Source organism: Ochlerotatus camptorhynchus, unplaced genomic scaffold (assembly GCF_037179485.1).
Source record: "Ochlerotatus camptorhynchus isolate MF236.1 unplaced genomic scaffold, CSIRO-AGI_Acam_v1.1 ptg000146l, whole genome shotgun sequence".
Lineage (NCBI taxonomy): Eukaryota > Metazoa > Arthropoda > Insecta > Diptera > Culicidae > Ochlerotatus > Ochlerotatus camptorhynchus.
Window position 1 is genome coordinate 281,290 of NW_027040636.1, and position 15,764 is coordinate 297,053.

Consider the following 15,764-nt stretch of genomic DNA (forward strand, 5'->3'; position numbering starts at 1 on the left):
GTAAGGTCAATTTATGGTTCGCGTTTATGCGGGTTCCGAAGGAAGACGTGACCAGAGATTTTTATGCCTCAAAAAAATTTAACCGACCTCGGCTGGGATTGAACCCAGACCCTTTGGGATGAGAAAGTAGTCACGCTTACCTACACCGCCGGCGACGGCTCCGTCATTATCTCCGCCAGACTATTTATGAATATAGTGACTATAGCCTTAACCAAGGTGACTACATATAGGTGTTCTAATGTGTCAAACTCATGATTCAGCCGTGTTGGATTTTTGTATGGGGCAGTGACCGAGTTTGTTCACAATTTGCTTTAAAACCGCACTTTTCCACCCCGCGATCACCTCGCCCATATAGTGACAAAGCTGTATCACCATGTATATATCAACCATGGCCTTAACGAGGAAAGAGCAAAATCTTAAATGTTTACGCAGCTGAATGTGTATGACGTTTCGTATTTAAAGATGACGTTAACATGTTTTGATTACATGTCATCCGTCAGTGTCTGTTCTTAGCAACTTGTTCATACAGTTTTGCTTAAAATTACTATTTTCCGTATTTTTTGATAGTTTGGAAGCAATTCTCAACAACCAAGTAAGTAACTAGAGTACCTGGGTAACTTAAACAGAAACAGCATACTGTTACTGATTATGCTGTTCGAAAATTCATGATACTCAACACAAGTTTTCTTATGACGTGTACCTTCAACCGGCTTACACGAAGTACATTGAAAAAGTATCGTATTCGTAAATAGTAATGTATAACTACTGGCAAATCATAAATGAACATGGCTTTGATTCTACATTGCCCGGAAAACCTTTCACTGTCAATCAATTTATTTAGCGGTAGATTATCATTAACCGAAAAGAAGCGTTTTCCGGAAAATGTTCCCGGAAGCACTATTTTCCAGAATCAAATGATATGGTTGCTTGAGTTTCTCTTACTTTTTCTGTAGAACTCGCTTTCGGCGATATATTACTTGAACACTTGTACCCCACTCATATTCTTTGAAAGCAGTACTTTCAATCATTTTCAATACTTTATGTCCTTTGGCATACTATGATAAATTGGCCAGAAAAGGAGGAAAATTTGGGGTTTTTTCCTATTCATTAAATACATAAATAAAAAAGATTTCAATATTCAAACGTACGCTCTTCTAGAGAATACACCCTTCTTTAAAAAATAGGCTGTTCTTTGACAATTTAGAACTCTTCAGATAAAGAACCGCTTATTTTTCAAAGACGGATGGATTCTCTATAAGATCATACGATAATAGGTAGGGTAGTGTATCCTAACAAAATGTGTATGGTATGTTGGTTTAACGACATGTTCAGGATATCATCCAATCCATTTGTGGAATCGATATATCATTTAGTTTATCGTTCTGGAATGGTATTTTTTATTAGGGTGGGGCAAGATCAATCCTCTGCCAAGAAGGAGGGTTACTGAAGCCACCACCATTGGTGGTGTCAGCACTGTAGCATACAGTTTTTATGCTATGTTTATATGTGCATTGACGACACGTATGCATTAAAAAAATCTTATGTGAATTGATTAATGAAACTTGATTTTTTTCCTAATTTATAAATTAATATAATAAATATTTAATTCCTACATGTACGCGCTTGTTGAACATTTACCACGATTATTTTACCGCGCAAGAAATCAAACATATATGTGGACGGAGCATAATTTCTCAATGTTTGCATCCAGCTGCCTTAGATTGGCAGATAATCGAGCCAAAGAACCAACAACTTTGGCTTCAAGCAAAATTTTGGTGAATGACTTTTCTGCCACCGGAGTGGGCAAGATGGGTCATCTACTTGATGTTATCGCCGTTTCAGGGAAAATAATTCAACGCAACTGACAACAGTATGCTATTAAAGCTGATAATCTGACGCCAAATGCTAATTTTTCTCTTTCTTAATTTTCTTACTTTTATTGTATCTTATTGTAAATACATTGATTCTTCGTAAAAACATATTTAAAATGAATAAAAGAGCAAAAGTTAGTTTAGGAACAACATTTAAAAATATAAAATGTTTATAAATATTGAAAAAAATTTAAACTTAAAAAATTGTTGTCGTTGAACGGGCCAATATAGTTTCCGAACTGTTTTAAAGTAATTGATATGTCATTGACTCAATAAAAAATTACCGATAATCGAGTCCGAACTGTACTACCACTAACAAATCTGCAAAATGATGCTTCCTGGTAAATTATTTTCCGGTTAACGGTACATTCCGGATAATAATAATATTCCGGTAAGTGGTCGACCGCGAAATTGATATCCGGTGAATAGTTTTCCGGGTATTATCTTAGAATGTATGGCTTTCTTGTAATCTTATGAATAACAAATAATGCATATAAAGTAGTAATTTTCAAATAAAAAACATATTATACAAAGTAAATCCAATAAAAAACATCTTATACAAATATTTATGTTTACCTGTATACCGTGTATATCTTATTTATGTATACACGGTAATTCATCTCAAATTATCGTAAATTTTAGCAAGCAACATGATTTCCGATGTTCAACTAGCCGTATTCTGCAATGTTCTTGGAGTGTTCCTCTTCCTTCTGGTCGTAGGATATCATTACATAAATGCAAACATGGGAAGGTAAGTTTTATTTTCGTTCAAAATTATGTTGGAGGTGTAGTAAATTTCTATAGATAATTGCAAACCTGAAGCAATTGAATCATTGAACTAAATGATTGACTTTTTTTATTCACAGAAGCACTGGTCTTGCGAAGCATAAATGAAGATCTGCTGGTTGCCTCAAGCATTAATTATAAATCTACAACCACAACATACCCTTTTCCACATAAAAGCAGAATTTTATCAGGAAAGTCTTAGCATGTAAGTATGGATAGCGTCTTGAATAAATACTGAAAATTGCAAAATTATAAATGTACCTCAAATGTTTCAAGGAATTTCTTTCGCGGTCAGACGATGACTAGCTCCTTATTGAAAAATATGTATTAATGTAGAATCATCTCGTAAAATATAACATCCATTCTTTTACTTGTACACATCAATTTAAAAATATACCGTACTACCGTGGGCTAGCTTGTACGCCTTCAGGTCATCTTAATACTCCACCGGTTTTAAGTATGAGTGTTCGCTCGATGTTGTCTTTGTACTGAAATGACACCAAGGATGATAATTTGCTCAATTTAGGGACAACAGCTCTAACCACCTTTGAATATCAATGATAGCATCCAAATGGATCATTTCCTTATTGCTCTTTGTGCTTAGATGCATCAATTCGTCCAGTCGGTTTTGTATAGTAACGAAGGTAGGCCTATCGATGGGCAGTGCACTCCAACAACTCAGCATAAGGTCATACCTATTGAGAAACGATAAATTAGGATGCTAAATATGTTATAGACGACCAACAATTATGCTTACAACTCCTTACTGCAACTGTCGGGTTTTTCCATGCGATATCCTCGTTTGAGCTCCATGATCAAGTCACTTGTTGATAGCAAAGGGTAAGGATTGCCACCGAGGGTGAAAATTTCGTAGAGTAAAATCCCGTATGACCAAACATCACTTTGGGATGTATACACTTGATGGCTTAGCGATTCTAATGCTAGCCATTTGATCGGAAGCTTACCCGTCCCGGTCTTGCGGTAAAGGTTTTCTTGGTATATATCACGGCTTAGTCTGTGGAAAGAAATAAGTATTAATACCTAATAATAGAAATCGCACAAGTATTAACCCATTAACGCCCAGTGATCTATTTATAGATAAGAATTCTTTTTTATCATGTCTTATGCTACGTTCAGACTACAGAGTTATAACATGTTATAGCGCTATCTTGATGGTGGTTTCTGTGTTGCAATTATTTGACAACCGTTATAACATGTTATAACTCTCCAGTCTGGACAGCGTTTTAACAGCAATTGGTAACGTAGATTATGTTTTCAACATCACATGACACAACATCATGTGTCCGACACATATATATCATTTGTTTATCACATTGTCACATCATGTGATCATGTGTGAGACACATAGAAACAAACATCGATTTTTTCTTAGTGTATAGCATCATCATGTATTTGTCGCCAACACCGTCCTAAAGGTGTTCATGATTATGCGGTCTCATTTTGCGAGTGGCCCGATCCAGCTCATCCCAGAGCAACTCGAAGGGATTTACATCTGGCGATTGCGCTGGCCGAACCATGTTGACCAATTCCCTTTTTAGTTCCTCTTCATTTACAAATCAACGACAGAGATTTGACGAGAATCCGTCCGCTGTCACTCTAGCGATGCAGGGGTGTGTTCGGATGCACTGACGGCCCACATCTCCTTTATCGGGCAACACCTTCCCCACAAGTAATGAATGCAATACTTGTAGTTCACTGGCTGTGGGAACAATAATGTTAATTTACTTTGCTTGTTTGGTACCCCGCTTGACAGTTCGATTGGTACTTCTGGCTGCACTCTTGGCGGGCCTCTTATTATAACATCGACTCTGGTAAAACGGAGATAACACGTTACTAAACAGTGTTGCAGGATTATTGAAATCTCGCATCACTTTCCAAATAGACCAATGTAACATATTCGCCATTTTTAGAAAGCCTGAAGTTCGATACATTAATATTTTAACTGTTTAGAAACAATACATTTTGCAATACCATTTTTAATGTAGTCAGTGAATAATAACGTTGAAAATTCAATAGAAACGGTAAAATCACAATTTTACTTTGAATTTCACGATACAATATAGAAAAAAAACACATAGGGCGTTTTGACTAGTCAAGTTGTACATCGGATATGTTACATTGGACGATTTTTCTCAAAGACAAAAACAATGAGTGTTACATTGGATGTTTTGTTCTACATTATACTAGATTCCCTTTCATAGATTTCAGAATGGAGTACCTAACCTTTCCATGCCCCGCCTTTAGAAAATGAGCACCAATCTTGTCAAAATGTACATTGGGCAATTGCTGACCTATGATTATCTTAAATAAATGAAAATTAATTTGGATGGGTGTTTTTGTATCACATACAATAACAGAAGAGCAATACATTGTATCGAGTAACTTGATTTGATTACATTTGTCTATTTGAAAAGTGACGCGAGAATTTCATCTTTTTTTATTATTTTAACTCTGATGTGCTTTTTTCTTCCCCGCATTATTCAAATGGGAGCTAAATATCCTGTCACGCACATAACGGTTAAACATTTGAGAGATAGTAACATGTCTAGTAGCTTGTTAAAAAATCCTATAGAGTTCTCCAGATGCACAAAAGTGTGCGTGAGACCGCGCGCTACCTTTTTAAGTAGTTGTGATATCGCGATTCCTTTTTGGTTCTTCTTCTTTTTCATTTTTATATATGGATGCTGGATTTTAGTGTTCGTGAGATTGCGCTTGGAGATCTCTATTGCCGCCATCATTATTTTTTAACGTATTTGAAGATGGTACCTGGCCAAAGCTCTATCATATCAGGTGCGGTTAAAACTTACCCAAAGTCCGAAATTTTGACCACTTTGTTCGAACAGACCAACACATTTCTTGCTGCTAAGTCACGATGAACCACCTTGTTACGGGCAAGATATTCCTACAAGTAAAGGGCAATGTAAAATTGAAACAAATAATTCCTGTAAATTCTTACCATTCCAACGGCAATCTGTTTAGCAAACTCTATCAGTTGACTGCTTGTGACGATGCATTCCGCGCTTTGATTTCGGTTTTCATTGCTGAGATCTTCGTGGTAGCATTGATTATCAACAAAATCAAACAATTGATGCTTCCCATAGTTTTTGGTATCGTTTACGTTGCATTCACAACCGGAAATCTGTATGCTGCATGATGTCTTCGCTTTCCATTTATCCGCTTCCGGACTGCTCGATTGAAGTATTTCAACGTTGCATTTACACGCATTGGTGCAAATGTTTGTACTGTCATCAAAGCTGTTCATATCGGTATCCAAGTAAAGGCCAATGTTATCATTTAGGTTATCGTTCAGTAGTGGGTACAGTCGGTTTTCTGTTATTTTAGTAATCGGTGTATCCGATATTTGCTGCGTTGTACTATGGTCAGAAATATTCTTATATGCTAGAGATTTCTTTTCGTGTATGAAGGGAGCGTCGAAATTAAAAACATTTTCAGGTTTTTTGTTACATTCCAGGCCTGGTGAACGGCACGCTTCGAAGTTTCCATCTGACTCTGCAATAGAGTTCAGCTTCTGTTGCACAATAAAAACCGAACGATTCCTATTGCGTAATATTTTGTGCCATTCGTATCTATAAGAGGATTTAAAAAATAATTTTGCATTTGAAAAATGTAAGATTGATGTTTATTTTATGTTTAACATTAATACATATTGTTCTTTATGGTTTAAACGGATTTTTCCCAAATATACATTAAGTTACTACACTACACTAAACTACAGTGAGCCACATAAGATCAGTAAAAATCATCAGTTTACAATCAGTAAACTTGAACTTTAGGAGGTTCGCTAAACAACCATAGGAAATCTACTTATAAACCACTGAATCATCTTTGCTTTTGAATCGAAGTATGAAACCTCTGAGGTTTGATATTTATCAACTACCAATTCAATTCAGTGCTTGGTGGACTTCGTGTGTAACTTTTTCAGAAAAATTAAAAAGACGCCATGTTGTCAGTAGTTGTGAGATCAAAACTTGCAGCTTACGGTAATCAATTGGATATAATTTAGGGGTGCCACAAAATCGTCAAAGTTTGAATTTTTTGAAAACCGAAAAAAGGGGGGAAATGACGGCTTTACCACCTTCAGGATCAGGATTCATCAGGATTTACCATCTTGTTTTACCTATTATCGTCAATTTCAGGTAAATGGAGTCTTAGAGTGTTCTTTTTTTTTGCAAAACGATGCTCTTAAATATGATGAGACTGCATGCAAAAAAATCAGCACTCAAGAATTTCATTTTTCTCCTAACGATAATAGGTAAAGAAGTGCCGAAGCCTACATGAAATTTCAATTTTGAGCATTTTCACACCAAATGATTTGATTCGACCTTCTCAGATGAAACTTCGCATAATTGTTTATAATGGTCAATCATTCCCATTAGTAATAAAATTTGGCCATTTTGTATCATGCATAAAAAGGCGTATTTAACATTTTTTTTAATAAATCGTAGCACGGAAACGTCTATTGAAATCGAAATGACGTCTGAGACAAAGTTGTACGGAAAAATATTTTGTTTTCTTTTTAAGTGCTTGTGAACAATTTCCCACCGTAGGTATGCTGTTGTGATCTAGCGTTTGGTTAAACGTGTTATCCAGAACAAATTTCCAAGGAGATGGGATGGGCATTGACGTGTGCACCGGGAATATATGTTAAAACTGGATTAAAGATAAGTGTTTCATATACGAAAATATCATTTATGATAATTTTATCTTTCAGTTCTTGTAGATTAAAATAAAGCAAGCTGATTGATATAAAATGATTGCAGTTTCATTCACATATCGTTATCATTAAAAGTAACATATGGGGGCGACCCCGGCGTAGTGGTTAGCATCCATACCGCTCACGCCAAAGTCACGAGTTCAAATCTCACCCCCGGACAAGTCACGAATGACCCAAGAGCGTTAAAGTGATTATAATAGAAAAGTAACACATTCTTCTATGGTTACTATTTTAACTGATTACCTGAATAAAACTGTGAATTTAGACAATTGTGAATGGTTTTCAATACCTGGATTTTTTCTGAAAAACGACTGGAAAATCAGGGAATTTAGTTTTCTTCGTTGAGTCGATATCCTGAAAATGTAAAATATGTCATTTAAAAAAAAAAACAAGATTCAAAAAGGTCAAATTTCAGTACAAATGTGCATGACTGTCCATAACAAACCATTATGCAAAGCTTCAGGAAATCAGAGAAGTTTGTGATAAAAATTCAATGTTTCTCCAATTGGCCTGGAACTGCTCTTCTCGAAAAAAAATGCCAAGTGACTTAAAAATGCATAACACATCACAAGATCTGATGTATATCAGTATATATTGTTTTTTTTTTTTTTTTTTTTTTTTCTAATATCGACAAATGTCAATTTTTAGCGGCACCGGTGGTGCCGTGATAAGCGTGATTGCCTCTCACTCCAAAAGAGCTTGGGTTTAATCCCAGTCGGCGCCGTCGGGATTTTCGGAGGCATAAAACCTCTAATCACGTTAACCTTCGGAAGGGAAGTGAAGCCGTTGGTCCCCGGTCCATGAGTTGATGGGTCGATAGGTAGGGTCCAGGTATGGGAGTTGCATTCCTGGCGTCGGCAGCATTTGTTTTCAGTACGCAAAACAAGATCGACGGAAAACAAATCAAGGAAAAAAAGTCGAGTTTTGACAAAAAAAAAAAAAAAAAAAAAAAAAACTACACGATTCGAGATCTAGACGTTTTAGACAAAAAAGCACTAACCGTAAGTAATTCAATAGATTGCCCTCGCTGCAGTACTCCGTCAGGAGCATCAATTCGTTGATATTCTTCGTATAGTGACCGACGATGCACACAATGTTTGGATGTATTCCTACCGACTTCATCACATCAATCTCACGTCGGAACTCTTTGATATCCTCCAAGCTTGGGAATTCTGTGAAATAATCATACATCACATTTAGTTTGATCGTTCGCATCGATGTGCTCCGTTGTTTATTGACTTAACCCACGCTATGTCTGAAGGTACATATTATTCAAGTTGCATGTACCTCTGTAACTAGTACAGAGTAACTATCTAACTTGTGAATGTTTTAAATCATTTCATCTAGGATTTTTTGATAAAAAGTGTTTTGAAGTTTACATAACCGTTGTTCGACGTGTATAATGTTTGCAAACATGGAAGCCACCCTCCAGTTCGATTCATAACCCTAAAATATAAACCTGTTTAAATAATGGTGAAGTTTCGTGATATTTTAGGGTGGGCGCAAAAGGATAGATGCAGTATTTTGTAAATTACTATGGGAACTTTAAAAATCTCACCAATATCGCTTTAACTTTGGTTGCCAAATGCTGTCAAAGAGATTATTTTTGTTATAAATTGGTGAAGTAAACAAACAAATATTTAGCAGATAAGTTGACCTGTTCTACGATTTATTGCATTTATATCTTCCTATAATTGTGATTGTAAGCCATAGCAACACAATATTCGGAATTAAATCCTTGAAAAAGTCTAGTGAGGACCGAAACGCTGGATAGAGAAAACATACAAGTGTACCAAACCCCATGATCATTTCAAAATCGAAAAAAAAAATCTACGAGAGTTTGGTGAAGTTAAAGGGGCTTGCAGTTTGTATGATAAGTTTTTTTTTAATTACTATGGGAGATTTTAAAACTTCGGTTATATCGCTCTAAATTTGGTTCTAGGGGAAACGCTCCTATAGTTGCGGTACGTTAGAAGTGTTATGTTCCTATAGTTGTGCATGGAGACTCAATACACAATTATAGGAATCTAACGCTTCTAACGTACCGCAACTATAGGAGCGTTTACCCTAGTTGTCAATCAAAATTTAATATTTTGTTGCTATGGTAATGACTAACAAACTTGTGTTTGCTATGGTTTGTGTGATAACAATTGTAGAGAGATACAAATAAGGTAAAAGCATTATAATTCGCCACCCTATTTTTTTACACCAGTGGTATCAATTATTTGTTCGGAACTGCGAAATTAGTTATATAATGGATGTGTTTTGAGCGAAAAAAAAAAGATTGATAGGGGAAACGCTCCTATAGTTGCGGTACGTTAGAAGCATTAGGTTCCTATAGTTGTGCATGGAGACTCAATACACAAGTATAGGAACCTAACGCTTCTAACTTACCGCAACTATAGGAGCGTTTACCTTACATGCAAATAAACGCCACATCTTAAACGGTTATTTGTTTCAATTATTGCGCCTACTTTTTTTGTTTTCGCCCCATACTCAATATATCCAATGCAATGTAGCTCACCTGCAGCACGGTGTACTCTATAGAAGGTGAGATATTCCGGTAAATGACGTTTTCACGGCTGGTAGTGGGTATGTGATATACTAGTGACCAATAGTGACATATATTGATCGGAAAAATATCTTTCCAATCTTCCGTTGATTGCGATTGCCACTTCGAGAAGTTTTATAAACTCACCAACCTATCGTGCGCATTTTTCATGTTTCTAAAAAAATAAACTTATCGTTTAAGGATTCCATACATTTTTTGATATTGAGGCTCAAAGAAAAATGTTCAAATAAGAGGATTTAGACAAATTTTAATAATATTAGAACAATCAATTTTAAAGATCTAGCATATAGATAAAGCGATGCGCTTAGCAACGGGAAGAAATATAGTCTAGAATTAAATGTAGATCTAAGTTAGCCATGAGTATTTTAATAAAAAAGAACATTATTCTGGGACCTAGACAACTTTTCTTTTCATGGACCTTAAACAAAATTTGAATGCGTCTTGGGATAGATTTTAGAGCATGGGACGATTTTTTTATTGTTCGGACAGTTCGTTGTTTTAAGTATAACTTTTTCCTAGATTTACAATATTTTTAACATATTCTGCAAAGTTGTTTGGCATGCAAAAATACATATTTTTGCTGAACATTGCAACATGCTATCTCTTAAAAATAAAATATGTATTCAAAAATTAGACATTTGCAGGAGTTTTTTAGTTATAAAAAAAAACACCTAAAAGATGCGTGCTGACACATGTTTTTATAACTTTTCGACAGTAAAATAAATATAGATTCAGAATCTTAACTAGATTTCTTCGCCAATTTGCGCCGGAAATAGTTATTTAAGGAGCAAATATCCCTAAAAATATCGATTATTTAAGAATAACTTTTTTGTTTCAAGAGAAAATGTTCAGCAAAAGCATGTGTTTACAATTGCAAAATATAGTTGTAGAAGAAACCAAAATTGTAGAATGTCTAGAAAATCAGTTATACTAAAAAACATGATTTAGGGCCTTATTACGGGTGTCACGACACGGTGATAAGGAAGTGATACTCATAATAAGAGCCGTGATTGCCGTACAAATCAAATGGGAATCACTTCACCGTGACGACAAGTGACAAGTTTTCACCGTGAAGGGGCCTTTCACGAAAATTGATACATATCTCGCAATTTATAAGTGCTAAAAATTTCGGGTGTTTAGCAAAGTTACTTAAAATAACATTTGTTACAACTTTATTGAAGACGTTAAGTCTCTATCTGAATCAGATAAAAACATATTTTTTTGATCTCACTTTTAGGTGGATTAATCACCACCGGCTACATCAAAAGAAGCGGCTTAACATATGCTAACACATTTTTGAATAAACTATAACCCTAAAATCAATGTTTGAGAAGCTATTAAAAAAGCGCACGAAAATGGCAAAAAGCAACACTGTGCAAAGGGACGCATCCCGACCAAAGTGGGTCAACTAAATGAAAGCAAATCGATATTAAAGTTTGCAGTTCCTATCATAATAAAAGACATTTTGATTTCAATTGTCGACACATAAGGCTGATATCATATTGTGCCTTCATTATGCAGTCAAGAGTTTTTTTTTTAAATGAAAGCAGCTTATCTTCAAGATCTGCTGTTAACATCTTAGGTTCATCTGTCGTTAGACTAACGATTATTGTTTATTTGTTTTATTTAACGCATTTTAGGTCATTCGTGACTTGTCCGGGGAGAGATTTGAACTAAAAATTGTAGTACCGAAACCAACCAATGTATGCTGAAAACGGTGTGATATGACAACATTTTTATGCTGTGAGCCTAATTGGGGGCAAAACCCACATCAAAATGTAATCTAATGCGAAATACCATGGTGGTGCGTTTTACACCATTTCCACCTACCTATTGTGCGCTCTCTCGTCATAGCCTCTCTGAGATAGCTACGTTGTTCATGACGAGAGAGAGAGCACAATAGGTAGGTATCACAGAGTTGTAATTCAAAACCATCGACTAGATCAGGTCTATATCTAAACTTGCTTTTGAAATGGCTGTTTCAAGCTGCATTTTGTTTATTTCTCATTAATTCTGGGCTCAAATTGATAAACAAAATCTGCTGAAATCAACAGACACGTCCGGCCCGCAGGCCGCTCGTTGGGTAGCGCTGGACTACATGCTTACGGACGACACATCGATAGAACTATATTGCTGTATATGAGCAAATCGTGCTACCGTTTATTTTTTCCACTCTTTGTAGTGGAATCATCACGCTGCCGCTTCAAGCCTATCAAATAGATAGTTTGGCAAAATAAACAGTCATTCGATTCATACCATCATCAAAAATTGTCCTTTGCTCATTTAGCCCGGAACTATCATTTTTTAATTCTTTATTAAAGAGATTTTTAGCCTTAGGCTAGTTCATCTCTACACGGAACTATCAATTTTATACCTTCATGTCCTCTTCATCTATCATAAATGTTCACCATACATCTGATATTGCCATTCATTAAATATGGGAAATGGCTGCAATGTTAGCCTATGGATCTAAAGATTGGGCCCATCGATAAAAATCTCCTGTTCTTCAAATTTTCTTAGAACAATGCGTCATCTGGACAATATTACAAATGAATATGTTTGGTTGCAAGTGAATTTTTTCATAAAATGCTTTCCTTTAAAATCTACGTATGGGCTCAACATTAGGGACATTAATCCTATCTCGCTCAATTTTGTAATCGTCATCTTTACGCATGAAGTAACTAAAGTCTGATAAGCAGTGCCGCGTACTGTGAACAATGTCAATTGATGTAAGATATTGGTCTAGTATTGAATTTCACTTCCGACACTGATATCCGTAGTAAGCATGATATCAGGGGGTACGGCTTTGACATTTCTATCCATATGAATATCACTAGGGAAAAGTTGAATATCTTACTTTAATCTCAATAAATCAACTTTTTTGTATAACCGTTGCATTGTTTTAATATAACTGATGAGTTTTCTTAAGATCGAAACTCGATTAGTTGGCGTATATAAGAAAAAATTGAGACAAAACTTTGAATAACAGTAGTCATTTTACGATGTCAATGTCATTTGCGAGCCGACATTAAAACTAATGATATTGATATTCTGACTGTATGAATTGATAGTGACGTCAGGTGGCTAGTGAAAATCAGCAGTTTTTAGGTATTGATATTGAGTTTTGCAGCACTGCTGATAAGTAAAGATATTACTGAAATTTTTAAATTTCCAATGGCAATTCGCAATAATCTTCATCAAACCTTTTGCGCGACCCCTAAAAATCACAAATCTTTACCAGTTAGTGCCAGTTTCCATTATACACGTCGAACAATGGTTATGTAAACTTCAAAACACTTTTTCTCGGAAAATCTAAGATGAGATATTTTAAAACCTTCCCAGGTTTGACTTTCAAGATGAATACCAAGTTCCTGTGATGAAAAAAAATTGAGGAACATGCAACTCTCATAATAAGTGCCTTCAGACATAGCGTATACCCTTTAACATCTTAACGGCAACTTCAGTGTACGTTCCAACTGGATGAAGCAATATTCCTTTCCGAACCCTTCCGAAGGCACCTTCTCCCAACATATCAAGCAGTCTGATTTGATCTATGCTAATTTCCATTTCGTCGTCAATTGGCGCAATCAATTCGCTAGGAAATGTGGTGGGATGCAAAATTTCTTGAATTCCTTTTACCTTGATATCAAACCCGGTACCCGGGTCAACAGGTGCTTTCTGTTCCAATTCCTATAGGTGCGAATGAAGGCGGCAAATGTAAATAAATTGCATCGTGCTGCTTCACTGCCCATAAAAGCATAGCCGTTAAATCTTTGCATGATTTCGTATTCAAATGGACTGTTATGCGTTTATGGGTAGTTTAATACTGTACCATCTTTATCTTACCTTGAAATATTCACATCTCTGTTCGTATCTCTTCACCTTGGCTCTTCGTTTACATATTAGTGAGATGAATATTTTCATCAACCCAATCGTGAGTACAGGAGTTAGAATGATAACAGCCAGTCGTCCTCCGTTCCAGTGATCTGTAAAATAATTGCAATTAATTATAGATATAACGTTACATGATGCTTAAAGTACAGGAGTAGGTTCTATCAAATAAACATTTGTTTAATTTTTTTAACTCTTTATTTGTTCCAAAATTACATTTCATTTTAATCTAGGTGCTCCAGCTACTATAGCAACTTACCAGCCTTAGTTGTTGTGATATACGTCTAAGTGTGTTGAAATTATTCCTGTTTTGGAAACTCAGTATTTAAATCAGAGTTTCTATACCTGCTGCAGTGCATATCAGTATAATAATTGTCCTCTTAAAAGTAAAAACTAAACTGCATCTTAACTAAATATAATTATTTAACTAAATATAATTAATTGTTACAATTGAGGATTGAAGCGATTTTTTCCTGAAATGATTAATTATTTTGTTGAACATTTGTTCCAAAGTCTCAACATTCGAAATTCGATGTACATATTTCAGTAGTACTGCACCAGGAAGGCAACTTCAAAATCATCTTGAGAACTTTGTTATGAATCCTTTGGAGAGCTTTTCTCCTGGTAGTGCAACAACTAGACCAGTCTGCTGCAAATACCACGAAGACTTCTTCTTTTAACGGAAATGCCTGTGTCATCGCCGAACAACGATTTGTGGCAACCCTGAAGCAAATCAACCTCTCAGAAGTGAAAATTTTAAACAATATAGCCCCAAGAATGTTAATCTGATGAACTCCTGCTCTAATAGGTTGTCGTTCGTTTTGTTTTTTTGTTTTTTTTTTTCATTTTAGCCAGTGGAAAATTCAACTTTTCAATTTGGCAATCAAAACGTCATGCCAAACACTGTCGAATGCTTTTTCTATGTTTATAACTCCAGTTGAGCAGCCTTCAGATTTGTTTGATCGAATTAAATTGGTAACTCTTAAGAGTTGATGACCACTTGAATGCCCATGGCTAAATCTAAACTGCCGATCTGCAAAAATTGAGTTTGTATTGATGTGAAGCATCATTCTGTTTAAAATTATCTTTTCAAAAAGTTTACTTATTGACGAAAGCAAACTTATTGGACGGTAGCTAGAAGCTTCAGCTGGATTTTTATCCAGCTTCAAAATTGGAGCAACTTTTGCATTTTTCCATTTATCAGGAGAGTATGCCAAATGGAAACATCTGTTAAATAATATTACAAAGACAAGATAGTCAATGCGAGTTTTTTAATGAGGATATAGAAAATTACATCATCACCTGTAGCTTTCATTTTTGAAACTTTTTAGTTATACATCTTACTTCGTCGAAATTTGTCCCCCAAACATCATCAAACATATTTTCCCGAGGACTAGTATGACCCCAAAATGAAATTATGGTAATTCTCGAATTGCTTAGCAAGTTTCTTAGATTTTTCCGAATTTGTGATCAAAATTTTACCATCTTTCAAACACCTTCTTTAAAAGCTTAAATAGGCTTTTGAGTTTTTTTTATATTTCGTGATCTTCGAAAAGGGTTTGGAACTTATATCTAATTTTGAAACATTATTTCCAAAAGTTTTGTTCTAGTGTTCAGGACAGAGAATCGATTTTCAAAAAGCAAATTGAGATAATTTCGGAAGGTAACTTCAACTACGAAATCCCTCTTAAGCGGTTGAGAGCGCTACGTGGTATAGATTTGGACCGAAAGAAACCCTTACTCAACACAATTTTGCCGATTATTGACGAGAACCAGAAGCAATTTTGGAAGGATCTAATTATTAGGTTGTGATTGTTGGTTTCTCCGAAATAAACCTTGAAATAGACTCGCTGGTTGAACTGTTATGCTGAAATTTTTAAGATAAGAC

General features: G+C 35.4%; 2 protein-coding genes across 5 annotated transcripts in view; one reads left to right on the top strand and one right to left on the bottom strand.

The window, feature by feature from the left end:
* Positions 1 to 492: 492 nt before the first annotated feature.
* On the top strand, positions 493 to 2,917 carry LOC135701008 (dolichyl-diphosphooligosaccharide--protein glycosyltransferase subunit 4). The gene is made up of 3 exons (XM_065221712.1): positions 493 to 592; positions 2,514 to 2,622; positions 2,738 to 2,917. Exons 2-3 carry the CDS (start codon positions 2,522 to 2,524, stop codon positions 2,763 to 2,765), a joined length of 129 nt encoding a protein of 42 aa, XP_065077784.1. The 5' UTR covers positions 493 to 592; positions 2,514 to 2,521; the 3' UTR covers positions 2,766 to 2,917.
* Positions 2,918 to 2,982: 65 nt separating this feature from the next.
* Positions 2,983 to 15,764, bottom strand: part of LOC135700972 (tyrosine-protein kinase receptor torso-like) — a 152,117-nt gene continuing 139,335 nt past the window's right edge. For all 4 annotated transcript variants that reach the window (XM_065221657.1, XM_065221656.1, XM_065221659.1 and 1 more), the window contains 8 exons: positions 13,832 to 13,971; positions 13,423 to 13,675; positions 8,414 to 8,585; positions 5,635 to 6,265; positions 5,486 to 5,580; positions 3,415 to 3,672; positions 3,203 to 3,352; positions 2,983 to 3,145 (listed from right to left, as the gene is read on the bottom strand). In XM_065221657.1, coding sequence (XP_065077729.1) covers positions 3,094 to 3,145; positions 3,203 to 3,352; positions 3,415 to 3,672; positions 5,486 to 5,580; positions 5,635 to 6,265; positions 8,414 to 8,585; positions 13,423 to 13,675; positions 13,832 to 13,971 — 1,751 coding nt within the window. In that variant the 3' untranslated portion in view covers positions 2,983 to 3,093. The remainder of the gene's footprint in view (positions 3,146 to 3,202; positions 3,353 to 3,414; positions 3,673 to 5,485; positions 5,581 to 5,634; positions 6,266 to 8,413; positions 8,586 to 13,422; positions 13,676 to 13,831; positions 13,972 to 15,764) is intronic.